The sequence below is a fragment of the Salvelinus alpinus genome, chromosome 24 (genome assembly GCF_045679555.1).
Source record: "Salvelinus alpinus chromosome 24, SLU_Salpinus.1, whole genome shotgun sequence".
NCBI lineage: Eukaryota > Metazoa > Chordata > Actinopteri > Salmoniformes > Salmonidae > Salvelinus > Salvelinus alpinus.
The window spans coordinates 1,841,892-1,864,872 of NC_092109.1; the positions used below are offsets into that span (position 1 = coordinate 1,841,892).

At 44.1% G+C, this 22,981-nt stretch overlaps 1 protein-coding gene across 5 annotated transcripts in view; it reads left to right on the forward strand.

Annotated features, from left to right (window-relative positions):
* Positions 1-3,844: 3,844 nt before the first annotated feature.
* Positions 3,845-22,981, forward strand: part of LOC139551996 (protein SCAI-like) — a 43,634-nt gene continuing 24,497 nt past the window's right edge. For 2 of the 5 annotated variants that reach the window (XM_071363331.1, XM_071363335.1), the window contains exons 1-3: positions 3,846-4,076; positions 4,758-4,818; positions 13,496-13,614. In XM_071363331.1, the coding sequence (XP_071219432.1) occupies positions 13,514-13,614 (101 nt within the window). In that variant the 5' untranslated portion in view covers positions 3,846-4,076; positions 4,758-4,818; positions 13,496-13,513. Of the gene's footprint in view, positions 4,110-4,757; positions 4,819-13,495; positions 13,615-22,981 lie in introns of all 5 variants that reach the window. The other 3 variants (XR_011670357.1, XM_071363333.1, XM_071363334.1) reach the window with 3 other exon arrangements.

A 22,981-nucleotide genomic window follows, 5' to 3' on the forward strand; every position in this document is an offset into this window, starting at 1 on the left:
GCTTCCATTCAGCCACGAGCATTAGTGAGGTCGGGCAATGATTAGGCCTAGCAATTGGCGTTCCAGGATAGGGCCTTCCCCAAACTGTTGCCACAAAGTATGAAGCACAGAATCGTATTGTATGCTGTAGAGTAAAGATTACCCTTCACTGGAAGTAAGGGGCCTAGCCCAAACCATGAAAAATAGCCACAGACCATTATTCCTCCTTCACCAAACTTTACAGTTGACACTATGCATTCGGGCAAGTAGCGTTCTCCTGACATCCACCAAACCAAGATTCGTCCGTCGGACTGCCAGATGGTGAAACGTGATTCATCTCTCCAGAGAATGTTTCCACTGCTCCAGAGTCAAATGGCGGCGAGCTTTACACCACTCTTGTTGGAAACTCATTGAGCTCTTCAGTAAGGCCATTCTACTGCCAATGTTTGTCGATGGAGATTGCATGGCTGTGTGCTCGATTTTATACACCTTTTGGCAACAGGTGTGGCTGAAATAGCCGAATCCACTAATTTGAACGGGTGCTCACATACTTTTGTATACAGTACCAGTCAAAAGACACCTACTCATTCAAGGGTCTTTCTTTATTGTTACTATTTACTACATTGTAGAATAATACTGAAGACATCAAAACTATGAAATAACTCATATGGAATCATGTAGTAGCCAAAGAAGTTTTAAACAAATCCAAATATATTTTAGATTTCAGATTCTTCAAAGTAGCCACCCTTTGAGTTGATGACAGCTTTGGTGCAACCAGGGGGAAAAAACTCTAGACTGGCCTTTACTCCACACACAGAGAGGCGTACAAAGCTCTCCCTCGCCCTCCATTTGGAAAATCTGACCATAATTCTATCCTCCTGATTCCTGCTTACAAACAAAAATGAAAGCAGGAAGCACTAGTGACTCGGTCAATAAAAAGTGGTCAGGTGAAGCAGATGCTAAGCTCCAGAACTGTTTTGCTAGCACAGACTGGAATATGTTCTGGGAAACTTTAGATGGCATTGAGGAGTACACCACATCAGTCATTGGCTTCATCAATAAGTGCATTGATGACATTGTCCCCACAGTGACTGTACGTACATACCCCAACCAGAACCCATGGATTACAGGCAACATCCGCACTGAGCTAAAGGCTAGAGCTCCCGCTTTCAAGGAGCGGGACTCTAACCCAGAAGCTTATAGGAAATCCTGCTATGCCCTCCGACGAACCATCAAACAGGCAAAGCGTCAATACAGGACTGAGATCGAATCGTACTACACCGGCTCCGACGCTCATCAGATGTGGCAGGGCTTGCAAACCATTACAGACCACAAAGGGAAGCACAGCCGAGAGCTGCCCAGTGTCACGAGCCTACCAGACGAGCTAAACTACTTATATGCTCACTTCAAGGCAAATAATACTGAAACGTGCATGAGAGCACCAGCTGTTCCGGACTACTGTGTGATCACGCTCTCCGCTGCCGATGTGAGTAAGACCTTTAAACAGGTCAACATTCACAAAGCCGCAGGGGCAGACAGATTACCTGGACGTATACTGCGAGCATGCGCTGACAAACTGGCAAGTGTCTTCACTGACATTTTCAACCTCTCCCTGTTCGAGTCTGTAATACCAACATGTTTTATTTATTTATTTATTTTAACCCCTTTTTTCTCCCCAATTTCGTTGTATCCAATTGGTAGTTACAGTCTTGTCTCATCGCTGCAACTCCTGTATGGACTCGGGAGAGGCCAAGGTTGAGAGCCACGCATCCTCCAAAACACAACCCAACCAAGCCGCACTGCTTCTTGACACAATGCCCACTTAACCCGGAAGCCAGCCACACCAATGTGTTGGAGGAAACACTGTACACCTGGCGACCGTGTCAGCGTGCACTGCGCCCGGCCTGCCAAAGGAGTTGCTAGTGCGCGATGGAACAAGGACATTGCTGCCAGCCAAACCCTCCCCTAACCTGGACGATGCTGGGCCAATTGTGCGCCGCCCCATGGGTCTCCCGGCTGCGACAGAGCCTGGACTCGAACCCAGAATCTCTAGTGGCACTGCGCCACTCGGGAGGCCTATACAAATATGTTTTCAGCAGACCACCATAGTCCCTGTGCCCAAGAACACTAAGGTAACCTGCCTAAATGACTACCGATCCGTAGCACTCACGTCTGTAGCCATGAAGTGCTTTGAAAGGCTGGTCATGGCTCACATCAACACCATCATCCCAGAAACCCTAGACCCACTCCAATTTGCATACTGCCAAAACAGATACACAGATGAGGCAAAGGGACTCTCAGAATTTCTGGTCTGATGAAACAAAAATTGAACTCTTTGGCCTGAATGCCAACCGTCATGTCTGGAGGAAACCTGGTACCATCTCTACGATGAAGCATTGTGGTGGCAGCATTATTCTGTGGGTGTCACGATTGTCTTAATGATGAGACCAAGGCGCAGCGTGCATAGAGTTCCACATAATTTTAATAAAGAGAAACTCACAAAACAAAACAATAAAGAACAAACGAAACGTGAAGCTACTGGAGTGCACAAAGGCAACTTACTGTAGACAAGATCCCACAACTAACAATGGGGAAAATGGCTACCTAAATATGATCCCCAATCAGAGACAACGATAAACAGCTGTCTCTGGTTGGGAACCGTATCAGGCCAACATAGACATACAAACACCTAGATGACCCACCCTAGTCACTATCACGCCCCAACCAACACAGAGAAAAACAGCTTACTATGGTCAGGGCGTGACAGTGGGGATGTTTTTCACCTGCAGGGACTGGGAGACTCGTCAGGATCGAGGGAAAGATGAACGGAGCAAAGTACAGAGAGATCCTTGATGAAAACCTGCTCCAGAGCGCTCAGGACCTCAGACTGGGGGCGAAGGTTCACCTTCCAACAGGACAATGACCCTAAGCACACAGCCAAGACAATGCAGGAGTGGCTTTGTGACAAGTCTCTTAATGTCCTTGAGTGGCCCAGCCAGAGCCCGGACTTAAACCCGATTGAACATCTCTGGAGAGACCTGTAAATTGCTGTGCAGTGACGCCCCCCATCTAACATGACAGAGCTTGAGTGGATCTGCAGAGAATAATGTGAGAAACTCTCCAAATACAGTTGTGCCAAGCTTGTAGCGTCATACCCAAGAAGACAGGAGGCTGTAATCGCTGCCAAAGGTGCTTCAACAAAGTACTGAGTAAAGGGTCTGAATAGTTAAAAACCTTTTTTTGCTTTGTAATAATTGGGTCTTGTGAGTAGATTGATGAGGGAAAAAACTGTCAAGGGTTCTGAATACTTTCTGAATGCACTGTATAAACTCAATATATTAAGTAATGACATTAAGAATGATTACCTGCTGAATTCAAAGGTAACCAACCTACACTGCTAGACTAAACTTTACTTGCATCATCCTTGTGGTATTGATAAACATGGTAATGCTTTCACTGATTGCATATGAAGGAGGATAGTTCCTACATGATAGAATGCTCTCTTTGTTATCCAACTAATCTTGTGTACATTCTGTCATCCTTTGAACCCCGTTCATTGCTGCTCACAGCAATATTTTACTTTACTTTCATACTTACATGATTTAAAGCTTTCATCAAGTGTCAAAGGAATATACTTTGATTTTGGGTTATTATAAATTGAGGCAGTTTTACAAATTAAAGTATCTAATGAAAGTATAAGTTAATTCTTCAATATCAAGATGTTTATATTTATTGAAACGACAGAAAGTCTTACAGACTGTGCCTTTAACCAGTTAGCAAAGAGGACTGACTGAAAACGCGAACTTGATTGATCATAAATTCCCTCGTGCAGAACGTTTATGCTTTTTCTCCACTGGCCCACCCTCCTCTACCACAGCACACACCTTCATATACACATTGGCACGCACATACAACCACCCGCAGCTAGTTGAGACTGGCAACTGTTAGGTGCAACACCGGTCCGTTAACTGTGAAACAGCTGTATATGACGGCGCGGCACTGCATTGGATGCTCTGATTTAAAACGGTTTATACATTTAGCTACATACATTTTACACCTGGATACGGTTGACCAGAGGACGACTGATGGAGACAAAAGTAGGAATGAGTCAGTTCGTTAACGTTAGCTAGGTAGTATATTTGGAGTAGTCAATAAATTACTAGTTTAATTTTCTTTAGCTAGCTAACGTTACCGTTAGTTGCTACGTCTCCCACTGCCCAGCTGTTCTAGCAGCTAACGTTACTTAGCGGTAGTAGCCAGATTAAATTACCTGCACATCATACTAGCTACAGTAGCTAGATATTGTTAGTTAGCTACCTGCTGTATCACAGAGTATCTAAACCTTTGCCTGAATCATGCTGCTTAAATTGATACACTGTTAATAGTTAACGTTACCTAGCTAAATGCATTGCTGCTAATTGATTGGATAGAGGCTATTTTTGCATGAACGATTCAAAATCTAACTTTACAACGTTAACAACTAACGACGTTAGTTAGGCGAACTAGCTAGCTTGCTAGTTGCTAAATGCATTATTGATTTGATGAGTCCAGCCATTACCGTTTGCTGGCAAGCTATGTACGTAGCTATTTTCACAACGTTAAATCACCAACATAAAATCGTGCACGCTGAATGTAACACTAGCTTATCGTTAAGTTAGCGTTTTAGCTAGCTAGTTATGTAGTAGGACTCGCGTGTGTCCTGTTCCAAATTGCTGCACGAATTGTTGTTTTTCTAAATACCCTTTCATTTTTGTCAAAACGATTTGTGTAATTTTAAGACATATAGGCAACTGCTTTCAAGTGGACTCGGATTTGACACAAGCCGGCCTGTTCTTTAAGGTGAGTACATGTCATATTCTGTAGCCTAGGTCGCTTTTGCTCTGGGGATTTGAGATGCTTTCTCACAGCATCTCGAGTTGAAAGTGCCTTAAAAAAACGTCCACTGAAAAGAAATGACAATGAAGCAAATTGTCAACAAAAAAATCTCGACTTCCAGCCCCAGTCTGGTGAGGGACCTGTTCATTTGAATGGAACCTAGTTGACTAGAAGGCATACACCCCCTTGCACAGTTGTCACATTTTGGTGTCCTGATTGCAATGTCAGTGCAATCAACTTTCCCCTTGATCCTGACATGTCCTAATTCATTGCTGATGACAATCGAACCAAATACAGTTATTCACTTGGGATGGAAGAGGTGCAGGAGCTGTCTTATTCCAGGTCGGTGCATGAGACTATGTTTACCGAAGTTCACAAATTACATTATGCAATAGAGACCTTTTTGATTATTCACTGTAAATAAGTCTTATTCCATTGAGGTCTAGTAGCCGATCAGACAACAATAATATACACTTAAAATGTACTATACAATACTGACTTATTGATTAATTTGGCCAAGTTCAACATTTACATTTAAGTCATTTAGCTGACGCTCTTATCCAGAGCGACTTACAAATTGGAAAGTTCATACATATTCATATTCATTCAAGAGTTTGTTCATGTAATTCAATATTACATTTTTATAAGCTCTCAAATTCATAAACATTAATAAACAAAACCCTTTGTACCAGGACTAAATAAAACACCGATAAACATATGGGATACCTCCATGAAATGCCACTTAAGTATTGAGTGGTACAATTCCTAAAAAGCAAAGGCATCAGTGCTATCAAGAAGATATACAGTATAGGATAAAATAATAGTTTTAACAGTAGTACGTCTGGTCTTCATAAGGAATGATTTTAAATGGTACAGTTGGTTCAAGAACAGATCGACACATTATAAGCAGAGGTAATGCATAAAGGCAGCATTCAAGTATACACGCATCTTCACATACATTTACATTTACATTTAAGTCATTTAGCAGACGCTCTTATCCAGAGCGACTTACAAATTGGTGCATTCACCTTATGATATCCAGTGGAACAACCACTTTACAATAGTGCATCTAACTCTTTTAAGGGGGGGGGGGTTAGAAGGATTACTTTATCCTATCCTAGGTATTCCTTAAAGAGGTGGGGTTTCAGGTGTCTCCGGAAGGTGGTGATTGACTCCGCTGACCTGGCGTCGTGAGGGAGTTTGTTCCACCATTGGGGTGCCAGAGCAGCGAACAGTTTTGACTGGGCTGAGCGGGAACTGTACTTCCTCAGAGGTAGGGAGGCGAGCAGGCCAGAGGTGGATGAACGCAGTGCCCTTGTTTGGGTGTAGGGCCTGATCAGAGCCTGAAGGTACGGAGGTGCCGTTCCCCTCACAGCTCCGTAGGCAAGCACCATGGTCTTGTAACGGATGCGAGCTTCAACTGGAAGCCAGTGGAGAGAGCGGAGGAGCGGGGTGACGTGAGAGAACTTGGGAAAGTTGAACACCAGACGGGCTGCGGCGTTCTGGATGAGTTGTAGGGGTTTAATGGCACAGGCAGGGAGCCCAGCCAACAGCGAGTTGCAGTAATCCAGACGGGAGATGACAAGTGCCTGGATTAGGACCTGCGCCGCTTCCTGCGTGAGGCAGGGTCGTACTCTGCGAATGTTGTAGAGCATGAACCTACAGGAACGGGTCACCGCCTTGATGTTAGTTGAGAACGACAGGGTGTTGTCCAGGATCACGCCAAGGTTCTTAGCACTCTGGGAGGAGGACACAATGGAGTTGTCAACCGTGATGGCGAGATCATGGAACGGGCAGTCCTTCCCCGGGAGGAAGAGCAGCTCCGTCTTGCCGAGGTTCAGCTTGAGGTGGTGATCCGTCATCCACACTGATATGTCTGCCAGACATGCAGAGATGCGATTCACCACCTGGTTATCAGAGGGGGGAAAGGAGAAGATTAATTGTGTGTCGTCTGCATAGCAATGATAGGAGAGACCATGTGAGGATATGACAGAGCCAAGTGACTTGGTGTATAGCGAGAATAGGAGAGGGCCTAGAACAGAGCCCTGGGGGACACCAGTGGTGAGAGCACGTGGTGCGGAGACAGATTCTCGCCACGCCACCTGGTAGGAGCGACCTGTCAGGTAGGACGCAATCCAAGCGTGGGCCGCGCCGGAGATGCCCAGCTCGGAGAGGGTGGGGAGGAGGATCTGATGGTTCACAGTATCAAAGGCAGCCGATAGGTCTAGAAGGATGAGAGCAGAGGAGAGAGAGTTAGCTTTAGCAGTGCGGAGCGCCTCCGTGACACAGAGAAGAGCAGTCTCAGTTGAATGACTAGTCTTGAAACCTGACTGATTTGGATCAAGAAGGTCATTCTGAGAGAGATAGCAGGAGAGCTGGCCAAGGACGGCACGTTCAAGAGTTTTGGAGAGAAAAGAAAGAAGGGATACTGGTCTGTAGTTGTTGACATCGGAGGGATCGAGTGTAGGTTTTTTCAGAAGGGGGACAACTCTCGCTCTCTTGAAGACGGAAGGGACGTAGCCAGCGGTCAAGGATGAGTTGATGAGCGAGGTGAGGTAAGGGAGAAGGTCTCCGGAAATGGTCTGGAGAAGAGAGGAGGGGATAGGGTCAAGCGGGCAGGTTGTTGGGCGGCCGGCCGTCACAAGACGCGAGATTTCATCTGGAGAGAGAGGGGAGAAAGAGGTCAAAGCACAGGGTAGGGCAGTGTGAGCAGAACCAGCGGTGTCGTTTGACTTAGCAAACGAGGATCGGATGTCGTCGACCTTCTTTTCAAAATGGTTGACGAAGTCATCAGCAGAGAGGGAGGAGGGGGGAGGAGGGGGAGTAGGATTCAGGAGGGAGGAGAAGGTGGCAAAGAGCTTCCTAGGGTTAGAGGCAGATGCTTGGAATTTAGAGTGGTAGAAATTGGCTTTAGCAGCAGAGACAGAAGAGGAGAATGTAGAGAGGAGGGAGTGAAAGGATGCCAGGTCCGCAGGGAGGCGAGTTTTCCTCCATTTCCGCTCGGCTGCCCGGAGCCCTGTTCTGTGAGCTCGCAATGAGTCGTCGAGCCACGGAGCAGGAGGGGAGGACCGAGCCGGCCTGGAGGATAGGGGACATAGAGAGTCAAAGGATGCAGAAAGGGAGGAGAGGAGGGTTGAGGAGGCAGAATCAGGAGATAGGTTGGAGAAGGTTTGAGCAGAGGGAAGAGATGATAGGATGGAAGAGGAGAGAGTAGCGGGGGAGAGAGAGCGAAGGTTGGGACGGCGCGATACCATCCGAGTAGGGGCAGTGTGGGAAGTGTTGGATGAGAGCGAGAGGGAAAAGGATACAAGGTAGTGGTCGGAGACTTGGAGGGGAGTTGCAATGAGATTAGTGGAAGAACAGCATCTAGTAAAGATGAGGTCAAGCGTATTGCCTGCCTTGTGAGTAGGGGGGGAAGGTGAGAGGGTGAGGTCAAAAGAGGAGAGGAGTGGAAAGAAGGAGGCAGAGAGGAATGAGTCAAAGGTAGACGTGGGGAGGTTAAAGTCACCCAGAACTGTGAGAGGTGAGCCATCCTCAGGAAAGGAACTTATCAGGGCGTCAAGCTCATTGATGAACTCTCCAAGATAATCAAGCAATAAGGCCTGGGGGGGGGGGTTAATATACCACGGCTAAGGGCTGTTCTCAAGCGCGACACAACGTCGAGTGCCTGGATACAGCTCTAAGATATGGTATATTGGCCATATACCACAAACCCCTGAGGTCCCTTATTGCTATTATTAAGGCTTTGTGACCATTTTCGTAAGCTTACAAACACAAGTATATCAGTACCACTGCACTAGCGCCTACAAACAAGTTTCATAAACAGATTAGGTCTAGTTAACAGAAGGACCTTGCGTGCCAGGACTGACATAACATTAATGATGTTAAACAAGTCACTGTCCAGGTGCTGAAGCTCCGAGCACTTTAACTGCTTCTTTGGAGGAGCTGGCCATGGTCCTGAAATGCAGTGAAGAGAGGGAGGACTGGTGTGTGAAGTAGGTTGAACAAACAATTGTTTAAATTGTATGCCTATTAGCATATCATTTTCAAATCTTCACACTTTAGCCTTACCATATCAAACCAAGCTCCACATTGCTTTGTGTGTTCTTTGGCAGGGCAGTCGGTTGTGTTGGCGTGTCTCCTTCCTTTACTCAGCCATGTCTTCACATATGGCAAGGGGTGGAACAGCAGCAGTGGTTGATCGTTGCGTTTGAGGAAAAGCAAATTGGAGAGGTGGCTCACTGCGAGCGCGTTTCACGATGTCATTCATGCTGCTGAATGCACGCTCGCATTCACTGGTGGATATGGCGATGGTTTCTACTGCTTTCATCAGAGGTGACAAGGAGACTGGCGTTTTTGTAGCTTTGGAGTCCTTGAACTCATGGAATCCCCGAACACTCCGTACCATCTACTCTGAACTAGAGGTCGATTGATTATGATTTTTCAACGCCGATACCGATTTTTGGAGGACCAAAAAAAGCCGATACCGATTAATCGGCCGATTAAAAAAATAAATAAATATATATATACAGTTATATATATATATATATAAACAGCGAGTGGCAGCTGTGTAAAAACAAAATGGGGGGGGGGGTCAATGTAAATAGTCCGGGTGGCCATTTGATTAATTGTTCAGCAGTCTTATGGCTTGGGAGTAGAAGTTGTTGAGGAGTCCCGGTACCGCTTGCCATGCGGTAGCAGAGAGAACAGTCTGACCTAAATAATTAATTTCCGTTCCTTCTTAGGCTAGCTGGCTTGCTCCTGACTTGTTTAGAGTAACGTCAGTTGATAGTGACAGAATCACACATTACTTCCCAAGCAAAGTCAATTTCTTTATCTCCTCGGCTATAGAAGATTGTAGCGCAGCCTCTGAATGTCATAGATTCCAGCCAAAGATCTCCCATATGCGTCGGAGTCACGTCTTTCCCCGGCATTTTACAGCTTGTTTCTAGCACAAAGCATTGCGGACTAAAGATGGATCGCTTAGTATAATAAGGTAGTAGGTGCCAGGCGCACTGGGTTGAGTGTGTCAAGAACTGCAACGCTGCTGGGGTTTTCATGCTCAACAGTTTATTGTGTGTATCAAGAATGGTCCACTACCCAAAGGACATCCAGCCAACTTGACACAACTGTGGGAAGCATTGGAGTCAACATGGGCCAGCATCCCTGTGGAACGCTTTTTCCACCATTCCTGTGGAATGCTTTCGACACCTTGTAGTCCATGTCCCGACGAATTGAGGATGTTCTGAGGGCAAATGGGGGTGCAACTCAAATATTAGGAAGGTGTTCTTGATGTTTTGTACTCTGTGTAGGCTCCCACACAAAGCCCTTTTGTTAGTAGCATAAAGTGAATACTTTTTAAAATGAATTAGGCCTTGTCGAATTGGCTTACTTTCAGCACCAATTCACTGTTCATCTTCTTGGGTACTGCTTCATAGTAATGTAAGTTATGTAAATTACTCGAAATATGCCTTTTTGTGAGGTGTGAGCTGACCAAGTAATTTGGTGTCACTCTAAAGCGGAAAGGTGGAATAAACGAGTCAGGAGTAGGTTTTCTTGATTGAACACAGTTCTCTATTGAGGGATTTCTGTCAATACAAACACTCCAACACAATCAATGAGAATCTCCCAAGGAAAAACACACATCTTCTTCAGATGAAACAGGAACACAAGACGATTATCTTTACACTATAACAAAAATCACGGGTTTGTCACCGTCTTATTGGTTCTTCGTGGATAGCTCCCCTCTCTTGGTGGCCATTCTCTAGAGATAGTTTATCTCCTTCTCCTTGCCTTCCAAAAGATACGTCCTCTCCTTTGGTGGAGCAACCACTCTTATACTTTCTTTTGCCTCCCCTCTCTGCTGGTTCCCTCCTCTCTCTTGTAGGGGAAAGAGAATATGTCATATGTACCGTCAGCTGTGCTTATTTGCCTCTAGTCACCTTGACTCACATGCCTGGTTGGGCTACTATCCGTGAGCCCAGCCTGCCCTCTGGTGGTCCTTCCACAGAGGTCAATTACTCTGATAAATAGTTTCATTATGGGCAAAGAAACATTTGTTTTTATTTAATCAATTATAGCAGGAGCAAGCTTACCTCATCTTCCCGCTGTCTCTCTCAAACTGAACAGAACATCAGTAGGCCTAGTCCATGCTCACAGATATTGCATTTTCTGGACACATAAATAACTATTTTCGGAAGAAGCCTTTGACTCGTTTCCTGAAGTGCCACTGTACACAGCACAGCCATTAGTTAGGCAGCACCAAAGGGTTTAATCATCAAGAGCAGGCTAGGGCTCATGATTGAGAGAGCATATCCATTGCAGTGTGTAATGCAGTGTAGCTCAGTTTTATGTACACCATCCCAGCAGCGCAAAACCCCGAAGGAAGTACATTTTCTTAGAAATCCAGCTTTGCCCTGTGCCGAGCATGCTCTTCGTATAGCCTAGGCCTATAGCATAGGCTATGGATCATTTGATTGAGACCACACTAGGCGTACTTGATATTGTGTGAAAATCAGGGATGAGGGGCAGCATCAGACACACATTGGTATATAATAAGCAACTATTTCTCAAACATTGAGCAATATGACATTTAATCGATTACAAATGACATGACCCTCTCCTGGAGTAAAATATTAAACCCATCCCCTGACTGAAATTGAAAAAGCATGACCATCCCCCATTTTCCTCCGGGTAACAATTGTGTACATTTCGACCTCTCCCTAAGGTCGAAGTCTTTCTGCTTGGCTCTGATGTGATTTGACAACATGGAACAGTGCATGCTGCACATTCTCAATCTTGAACAGTCTACTGGCACACATACGCCAGATTCACAGAATAGTGGCAAAAAATAACCGGTATGCAGTTCACCAACAATTAGAGGTGCCGGTTGTGAGAGCAAAATTGCAAGATTATGTAATAATACTTTTATTGCATCAAATGGTTGTTTTATGCAACAGAATAGAGGGTTCTTATAACTCTATTGTGTTTGTGTTAACTGAAAGGGGGCCTTTGGGAGATGACACTGACAGGAGATTTGTGGGTTATAAAACCTAAAGAGACCGCATTCCATAGCATGAGTTAATGTTTCTGTTCTCTATGGTACCAGGGAGAGATGACCCCAGGGCCCGACCCTTGTCTCTACACAAAGATAACTGTTTTTATAGCAGATACTGTCTGCTGTGAATAATAAGTATCTTTCATGCAAATCTTAACCTTGTGACCCATTCCATCCATCTGTTGTTCGTCATGTAGACTGAAAGGGATGTATCTTGGCTATAAAAGACCTTTGCACTTTTGTCTGGGGGCTCTCGACGAATCATCTGAGGGTGATTCGTCAGCCAGCCATCATTATCGTAGAGCACTCAATCGATTCACTTTATATGTGTGTGTTTTATTGACCTGCTCCCTTATTAATAAGTGAATAAAGATTTAGTTTAAGTATAACTCTGACTTGTGTGATAAGTTTGTCTCTCCTCATTTGATAGTAAAGAAATTAACCACCACACGGTACGGCACTCCGTCCCAAGTCAAGCACTGTACCCATAACATGGTACAGCCATCGCATGCTTTAAATTATGGATGGTTTCACTCAGTGATGTTGGATTGCCCCTAGCTATACTGAACAAAAATATAAACGCAACATGTAAAATGTGGGTCCCATGTTTCAAGAGCTGAAATAAAATGTCCCAGAAATGTTCCATATGCACAAAGTGTATTTCTCTCAAATTTTGTGCACAATAATGTTTACATCCCTGTTAGTGAGCAATTCTCCTTTGCCAAGATAATCCATCCACTTGACCGGTGTGGCATATCAAGAAGCTGATTAAACAGCATGATCCTTACACCGGTGCACCTTGTGCTGGGGGCAAAAGGCCACTCTAAAATGTGCAGTTTTGTCACAACACAATGACAGATCTCAGGTTTTGAGGGAGCATGCAATTGGCATGCTGACTGCAGGAATGTCCACCATAGCTGTTGCCAGATAATTGAATGTTCATTTCTCTACTATAAGCCGCCTCCAATGTCGTTTTAGAGAATTTGTCAGTACATCCAACTGGCCTCACAAAAAAGGTGCCACATTTTTCTGTAAAATTGGTTATACCTTTTCTGCAAAATAGGTAGTGCTTGAGCTGGTTGCCCTTGACAGCAGTTAGCCTAAGTGTTAGACAGTGTAGAGCCCTTTGGTCATTTGGTAATGGCAAAAAAATGCTCTCACATAACAAGTTTCAGTGTGTGTGACCCGATCTTACACTCTCTCACACGTACACGCACACACCTTTGTAGTATGTATGCACTGGTTGGCAAGACTCATGCTTATAGCCAAAGCCTGATCACCAGAGCTTGACAGTGAATTGTTGGACAGTGTAGAGCACTTTGGTTTTTTGATGATGCAGAAAAGACGCAACTTTTTTTGCAGTCTTTTGTTATCTTCTGTCATCTTTTGTTATGTATTCCACAGACATGGTGTTTGCAGTCTTTAATTTAAAAATCTATTACAACTCATTTTTGAGCATACATCCATTATTGTCAGATACATATTATCTACAAAAAATAATAATAAATGACAAAATGCCCTTTTAGTTTTACTGTTTGTATTATATGGCCTCTGTCAAGTCAAAGATGCTCTCTTGTTTTTCAGGGGTGAGAGGCAGGTGCCATGACTGGGGCTGAGGATGACATCCCATTGGGTGAAAGCAAGACAGTCACAGACTTCTGCTACCTACTGGACAAATCCAAACAACTCTTCAATGGCCTAAGGTCAGCCTGTCTGTCTGTCTGTCTGTCTGTCTGTCTGTCTGTCTCTTGAGGCCTCTGTATTTGTGTTTTTGACTGTTGATAAGTTGTTTTGAATTGTTTGATTGGCCTACTTTTAAATGATCTGACATTCAATGCAGTAAGCTATAAGAAAATAACTTAACACTTAGTTATTTAATAAATGGTTCGTAGACCTAAATGATCAGTTAGTTATTTAATAAATGGCTCATAGACCTAAATGATCAGTTAGTTATTTAATAAATGGTTCGTAGACCTAAATGATCAGTTAGTTATTTAATAAATGGCTCGTAGACCTAAATGATCAGTTAGTTATTTAATAAATGGCTCATAGACCTAAATGATCAGTTAGTTATTTAATAAATGGTTCGTAGACCTAAATGATCAGTTAGTTATTTAATAAATGGCTCATAGACCTAAATGATCAGTTAGTTATTTAATAAATGGCTCATAGACCTAAATGATCAATGGTAAAAAGATGGTCCACACTCTCAGAATTAAGGTGAATGAAAATACACCATTTCTGTAATACCACATTTCTTAGTATCAACCCCAATTTGAAGAGTACAACCTTTTCAGTTTGACGTGGCACTTAGTCTTATTTGTCAACCTTTAAGGGCCATCCACACCAAGGACGATAACTGTAATGATAAATTATACATAACTAAAGGTTGGCGAGCATCCACACCTACAGACCATTTATCGTTCTGCAGTACACCTGTCAATCAACTGGTCAAAGCATCTTATGGCACTCTGTAGTTCTGTTAATAAGGTGTTAACACAAGTCCATTCAGTGCTTCAGGGTGTTTTCATTGTCATAGTGACGACTGCAAATAATACTTAATGACAAATAACATAGAAAATCATATTTAAATGTTGCATTTCAACAACAAATGCTGTTTAGACTGAGCATCTTGTATGTCATGCCATTCATTGCTTGCCTTATTGCTCAAGTGGTTTGCAAGTTTCCATTTTACTAATGATTGTCCGTTCATTCATTCATCTTTTTCGATGTGCGACAGTTCATTTGGCCTATGCCTATTTTACATTTAGCAATTAGCAAGAGCTAGCCTGCTTTTCTCCACGGAAAGGCTATTAGACCTAGTATAAAACATTTTACAAGTTAAAATATTTTTTTAGGCTTGGTATGTCAGTAGCTGCAGGCTGTATCTTCTCCCTTGCTCGCTTGCACTCTCACTCGCCTTCTGTCTCCCTCCCCCCTCTGTCCCTTACGAGTGTGTACAGTAGTAACAACACGTGCCTGAGCGATTGTCTGAGAACTTGGAATTGGTTGCTTCATTACTTCTCTTAGTAATGAACCCCCATTCCGCTCGTCCCTGTGATGTATGGATAGAAACTGAAGCGGCGCCCCAATCTGAAACAAGAAGAGACAGGAAACACTGTGAGCTCACTGCAACGGTGTTGTCAGACACAAGTTGTAAATAAGCCTCCTCCGTTTTTAGAGAATTTGTCAGTCAGGGCCTAAAACAAACTTTAAAAAAAAAAATACCAGCCACTGTGGTCACTTACCAGCCAATATCATTTTTTGGGCCATAATGACCCATGCATGCTTAGTAGTGTTTTATTTATTCCCCTCTCCCCCACTCTCTCTTTTCTCCCCAATTTCAATCGGGCTCGGAAGAGGCGAATGTGGAGTCATGCGTACTCCGAAACAACATGACCCGCCTAACCACGCTCCTTAACACCTGCCAGCTTAACCCGGAAGCCAGCCAATTTGTTGAAGGAAACACAGTTCAACTGGCGACCGGGTTCAGCCTGCAGGCACCCGGCCTGCCACAAGGAGTCGCTAGAGTGTGATGAGCCAAGTAAAACCCCTCTGTGTCACGCCCTGGCCTTAGTTATCTTTGTTTTCTTTATTATTTTAGTTAGGTCAGGGTGTGACATGGGGGATGTTTGTGTGTTTTTTGTCTAGTCTAGGGTGTGTGTATTGTCTAGGGGGTTTTGGTAGAGTTCATGGGGTTGTGTTCAGTGTAGGTGTTTATGTAAGTCTATGGTTGCCTGGATTGGTTCTCAATTAGAGACAGCTGTCTATCGTTGTCTCTGATTGAGAGTCATATTTAGGCAGCCATAGGCATTAGGTAGGTTGTGGGTAATTGTCTATGTTTGACGTTAGTAGCTTGTGTCTGCACTTTCGTTTGTTAGCTTCACGGTCGTTTGTTGTTTTGTTTAGTTTGTATTAGTTTTGTGTTCGTTTCATCTTCTCAAATAAAAGAAGATGTATCCATCTTGGTCCTCTCTTTCACCTAAAGACGATTGTGACACTCTGGCTAAACCCTCCCCCTAACCCGGACGATGCTGGGCCAATTGTGCGCCGTCCTATGGCACTATGGGACTCCCTGCCATGACCGGTTGTGAAACAGCCTGGGAATGAACCCGGTCTATAGTAACACCTCTAGCCTGATGCAGTGCCTTAGACCGCTGCGCCATTCGGGAGGCCCCAGAAATGTATTACTAGGAAGAAGTAATGTGATATATTGCTCTATTTAATTTTATATTCTGTGACCAGAGTATTTTAACAAAAATCTAGACTCTGTTCCACATGGAGTATGATGCCCGTAGGCCTATACCTGGAACCTTGTTGTAATTGGTAGGATTCTTATCATCCTGAGTCTGCTTGTGAAATCTGGGGCACATTGACCCTGTCTCTGGAGGCTCAGTCCCACCCTGGAATTAACCAATGCCAGCCCTGCTGCAGTGCTCTGTTCCTCCATGCTAATTACACTTAGGTTTGGTTATTAGAATCAGACCAAAAATTTGGATCAGTGACCTAGTTTTGCTTGGGGACTTTGCTTGTTTGGGGCCCAGTCAGATTTCAGTTAAATAATTGGAATTGTTATGAATAAACTAGGGGCATTTTAGCATTAGGCCTATACGGTAACTGCAGACAGGTCAAATGTGTACTGAACAAATATATATACTCAACATGTAGCAATTTCAAAGGTTTAACTGAGTTACAGTTCATATAAGGAAATCAGTCAATTTTAAACAAATTAATTTGGCCCTAATCTATGGATTTCACATGACTGGGCAGGGGTGCAGCCATGGGTGGGCCTTGGAGGGCATAGACCCACCCACTTGGCAGCCAGGCCCAGCCAATCAGAATGAGTTTTTCTCCACAAAAGGGCTTTATTTCAGACAGAAATACTCCTCAGCACCCCCGCCCCCCCCCTCAGACGATCCCGCAGGTAAAGAAGCGGATATGGCGGTCCTGGGTTGGCGTGGTTACACGTGGTCTGCAGTTGAGGCCTGTTGGACATACTTCCAAATTCTCTAAAACGACGTTGGAGGCAGCTTATGGTAGAGAAATTAACATTTAATTCTCTGACAACAGCTCTAGTGGACATTCCTGCAGTCAGCATGCCAATTGCACACTCTCTCAAAACTTGAGACATCTGTAGCATTGTTGTAACGGCATCCTTCCTTCTCTTCAAGAGAAGAGGAGGTGTAGCAGGGATCGGACCAACACGCAGCGTAGCCAGTGCGCAACATGTTTAATTAAACGATAAACAGAGAACACTTACAAATACAAAATAACAAAAAGTGGCAAACCGATACAGTCCTAGCTGGTGCAGAGAAAACACAGAGACAGGAAACAACCACCCACAAACCCCAACACAAAACAAGCCACCTATATATGATTCCCAATCAGAGACAACACAAAACACCTGCCTCTGATTGGGAACCATATTAGGCCAAACACAGAAACAGACAAACTAGACACACAGCATAGAATGCCCACCCAGCTCACGTCCTGACCAACACTAAAACAAGCAAAACACACAAGAACTATGGTCAGAACGTGACAATTGTGTTGTGTGACCAAAAGTGCACATTTTAGAGTGGCCTTTTATTGCCCCCACCACAAGGTGCACCTGTGTAATGATCATGCCGTTTAATCAGCTTCTTGATATGCCACACCTGTCAGGTGGATGGATTATCTTGGCAAAGGAGAAATGCTCACTAACAGGGACGTAAACAAATTTGTGCACAACATTTTTGAGAAAAGCTTTTTGTGCGTATGGAAAATTGCTGGGATTTTGTATTTCAGCTCATGAAACATGAGACCAACACTTTACATGTTGTGTTTATATTTTTGTTCAGTGTAACTACATGATATTGGACCAGCTAATGTAAAATGAGAGAGAAAATGTGTGGATGATTAAATAAATAACCTTTAGGCATATTAAGTGTCATATACTAACTGAGAGACCGCTTGTATGATATGTTTCCAGTGTCTAGCAGTCTGACCGGAAACAACAGAGCAGGAATTTCCTTATCTAGCCCTCTCTTCGCTCTGTTTGGTAATATGTCTTGTAGGTGTTAATCTTGTTCATAGGGATACAAAATTAATGGCGCATGGAATTTGACTAAATTGAATTCTGCTTGATTATCTGACCCATCATCCTGATATGACAGTCAAGACATCGTTTGCCACAGCCAGCAAGGTCATTAGGGTAAGAAACAAATCACTAAGCCTTAGTGTTACCAATGTATGGGAGCACACGTTTTTTATGTAAAATTTACAAGTTAATCTTCTTCCCATTCTTCATCCTTTCATTATCTGAGTAAGGCAGTCTGTTCAATCTTTTGACATTGGGCCCAGCATCCTGCAGTTTCACAAAGAAGTGCACCTCAAGTCTCTCCTTAATTTAAGTGAGTGGTGTATTTACATCAACCAAGGGCTTTGTAGGTTTGTATATTTGTGTAAAAAAGACTAGAGATTTATATTTGTCTGACTATCGTGTGTGTGTACTGTATCTGTGTTCCATATTCTGTATGCTAGTCTACACATAAAAGTACCTAATTGACAAACTTGAGTAAAAGTAAAGATACCTTAATAGAAAAAGACTCAAGTAAAAGTCACCCATTAAAATATTACTTGTTTGAAAGTCTAAAAGTATTTGGTTTTAAATATACTTAAGTATCAAAAGTGAAAGTGTAAATCATTTCATATTCCATATTAAGCAAACCAGATGGCACCATTTTCAGATGTAATTTTTTTTTAGCGGATAGCCAGGGGCACACTCCAACACTCAGACATCATTTACAAATTAAGAATGTGTCTTTAGCAGTGATGCCAACTGAGCAATTTTGTTGCTAGATTTAGCAACTTTTCAGACTACCCTGGAAACTTTTTTTTCAAACAGCACCTAGCAGCAAATTTAGCAACTTTTGAAAAGTGACTCAAACGCTAAAATGCACACATTTTCCCTCTAAATGACACAAAAACGATTTTCTCTGTCATACACTCAGTCACAACACACATGCCTGGCTGCAAAAGTGCATTGTGAATGACGTCAGCAGCAGGCGCTCAGCTCGTGCACAGGCAGCAGCAGGCCTGCAGCAATTTCAGTAAATTGCAAATCATTGTTGGCTGACTGCAGCAGCAGTAGTACGGGTTCGACGAGCCTAACCCAATGAGAATATAGTTGGTCACGAATGTTTGATCTTGAACAGAACTTACAACATCAATCAACATGTCTCAATCAAAATTGTACAGCCAGAAGTACAGAAAAGAGTGGGAGTCTGTACCTGAACAAATGTCAAATCATATTTTTTGCCGAGATGGCCAGTCAATTTGAGTAACGTTATTGTGTATTCTACGTAATGATGCAGTTTTACGTTATCACGCAATGACATCACAACGTCATTTAGCAACTTTTAGCAACAAATCAACCTGCCTCTTAGCAACTTATCCTGAAAATTAGTTGGCAACACTGGTCTTTAGTGAGTCTGCCAGATCAGAGGCAGTAGGGATGACCAGGGATATTCTCTTGATAAGTATGTGAATTGGACCATTTTCCTGTCCTGCTAAGCATTCTAAATATAACAAGTACTTTTGGGTGTCTGAGAAAATGTAAGAAGTAAAAAGTACATTATTTTCTTAAAGTAAAAGTTGTCAAAAATATAAGTAGTAAAGTACAGATACCCCCAAAAACAACTGAAGTATTATTTTAAAGTATTTTTTACTTAAGTACTTTACACCACTGCAAAGTAGTGCCAAACATGATATTGCACAGTGTGTTATGTTTACCAGTACATGCCAAACATGATATTGCACATTTTGAGTGTGTTATGTTTACCAGTATAGTGTTGTGTGTTTTTAGGCTATGCATGCATTTGCTGCTGCACTTTTGCTGCTACAGCCACCATTGCCTTCTCCTCTGCTCCTTATTAATCAACCTACCAGGGTGTTTACAAACACTAAAGGAACAAGATCATCTACATGTATTGATCACATTTTTACGAAATCATTGGATGCAGTGATCACAATATAGTGGCTATATCCAGGAAAGCCACAGTTCCAACAGCTGGGCCTAAAATAGTGTATCATACAAAAGATTTTGCTGTGACTCTTATGTGGATGATGTTACAAATATTTTGGTCTGATGTGATTAATGAGGAGCATCCAGTCGCTGCACTTGATGAATATATGAAATTGCTTCTTCCAATTATTGATAAACATGCACCTGTTAAGAAACTGACTGTTAGAACTGTTAAGGCTTCATGGATTGATGGGGAATTGAAAAACTGTATGGTTGAAAGAGATGGGGGAAAAGGAGTGGCTAATAAGTCTGGCTGTACATCTGACTGGCTTACTTACTGCAAATTGAGAAATGATGTGACTGAACTCAACAAAAAGAAGAAGAAACTTTATTATGAAGCCAAGATCAATGATATGAAGAATGATGGAAAAAACCTTTGGAGTACTTTAAATTAAATTATTGGTAGAAAGACATTCCACTCCATCTTTCATCGAATCAGATGGCTTATTCATCACAAAACCATTTGATGTTGACAATTATTTTAATGATTATTTCATTGGCAAAGTGGGCAAACTTAGGCAGGAAATGTCCACGACAAAGAGTGAGCAATTATATTCATGCATAAAAAAACTAATAATGAAAGAAAAGCAGTGCAAGTTTGAATTTTGTAAAGTTAGTGTGGGAGAGGTGGGAAAATTATTGTTAACGATCAATAATGACAAACCTCCTGGCATTGACAACTTAGATGGAAAGCTACTGAGGATGGTAGCTGACTCTATAGCCAATCCTATCTGTCATATTTTTAATCTGAGCCTAGAGGAAAGTCTTTGTCCTCAGGCCTGGAGGGAAGCCAAAGTAATTCCACTACCCAAGTGTTGTAAAGCGGCCTTTACTGGATCTAACAGCAGACCTATAAGCTTGTTGCCAGCTCTTAGCAAACTGTTGGAACAAATTGTGTTTGACCAAATACAATGCTATTTCTCTGTAAACAAATTATCAACAGACTTTCAGCATGCTTATAGAGAAGAGCACTCATGTACTGCACTGACACAAATGACTGATGATTGGTTGAAAGAAATTGTTAATAAGAAGATTGTGGGAGCTGTACTGTTAGATTCCAGTGCAGCCTTTTGATATTATTGTCACGTTCCTGACCTGTTATCCCTTGTTTTTGTATTTGTTTAGTATGGTCAGGGCGTGAGTTGGGGTGGGCATTCTGTGTTATGTGTTTCTATGTTGGGTTCAATGTATTAGCCTGATATGGTTCTCAATTAGGGGCAGGTGTTTTACGTTTCCTCTGATTGAGAACCATATTAAGGTAGGCTGTTCACACCGTTTGTTGGTGGGTGATTGTTTGCTGTGACTGTGTTTGTTCACCTCACGGTACTGTTTCGGTTTGTTCGTTCGTTCCTGTGTCAGTGTTTGTGCCACACGGGGCTGTTTCGTTTCGTTTGTTAGTCTGTGTCACGATCGTGTGGAGGAGAGACGGACCAAGGCGCAGCGGGATATGAATACATCTTCTTTTATTAGAACGACAAAGATGAAACACGAAACGAAACACTTATACAAACTATACAAAACAACCGTGAAGCTATAAACGTAGTGCACACACACAGGCTACAAACGTTCAACATAGACAATTACCCACAAACACCTAAAGCCTATGGCTACCTTAAATATGGCTCCCAATCAGAGACAACAATAACCAGCTGTCTCTGATTGAGAACCAAATCAGGCAACCATAGACTTTCCTAAACACCTACACTCAACCATAGACATACCTAGACACATACACTCAACACAAACCCATACACTACAACCAACACCCCCTATACCATATAATCACCCAAAACACACACATACCCCATGTCACACCCTGACCTAACTAAAATAATAAAGAAAACAAATAATACTAAGGCCAGGGCGTGACAGTACCCCCCCCAAAAGGTGCGGACTCCGGCCGCAAAACCTGACATATAAAGGGAGGGTCCGGGGTGGGCCTTAATATGGCGGCGGCTCGGGTGCGGGACGTGGCCCCCACTCCAGCATTGTCAATATCCGCTTCGGTGTCTCTGGTAGATCCTGGCTGACTGGCGGATTCAGCCGATCCCGGCTGACTGGCGACTCTGGCTGCTCATGGCTGGCGGGCAACTCTGGCTGGCGGGCGACTCTGGCTGCCCATGGCTGGCGGGCGACTCTGGCTGCCCATGGCTGGCGGGCGACTCTGGCTGCCCATGGCTGGCGGGCGACTCTGGCTGCCCATGGCTGGCGGGCGACTCTGGCTGCCCATGGCTGGCGGGCGACTCTGGCTGCCCATGGCTGGCGGGCGACTCTGGCTGCCCATGGCTGGCGGGCGACTCTGGACGCTCATGGCTGGCTGACGGCTCTGGACGCTCATGGCTGGCTGACGGCTCTGGACGCTCATGGCTGGCTGACGGCTCTGGACGCTCATGGCTGGCTGACGGCTCTGGACGCTCATGGCAGGCTGACGGCTCTGGACGCTCATGGCAGGCTGACGGCTCTGGACGCTCATGGCAGGCTGGCGGCTCTGGCAGATCCTGTCTGGTTGGCGGTTCTGGCAGATCCTGTCTGGTTGGCGGCTCTGGCAGATCCTGTCTGGTTGGCGGCTCTGGCAGATCCTGTCTGGTTGGCGGCTCTGGCAGATCCTGTCTGGTTGGCGGCTCTGGCAGATCCTGTCTGGTTGGCGGCTCTGGCAGATCCTGTCTGACGAATGGCTCTAGCAGCTCCTGACTGACGAACGGCTCTGACGGCTCGGGACAGACGAGCGGCTCTAATGGCTCGGGACAGACGGATGGCTCAGACGGCACTGGGCAGACGGATGGCTCAGACGGCACTGGGCAGACGGATGGCTCAGACGGCACTGGGCAGACGGATGGCTCAGACGGCACTGGGCAGACGGATGGCTCAGACGGCGCTGGGGAGACGGATGGCTCAGATGGCGCTGGGGAGACGGATGGCTCAGATGGCGCTGGGGAGACGGATGGCTCAGATGGCGCTGGGGAGACGGATGGCTCTGGCCGGATGAGGCGCACTGTAGGCCTGGT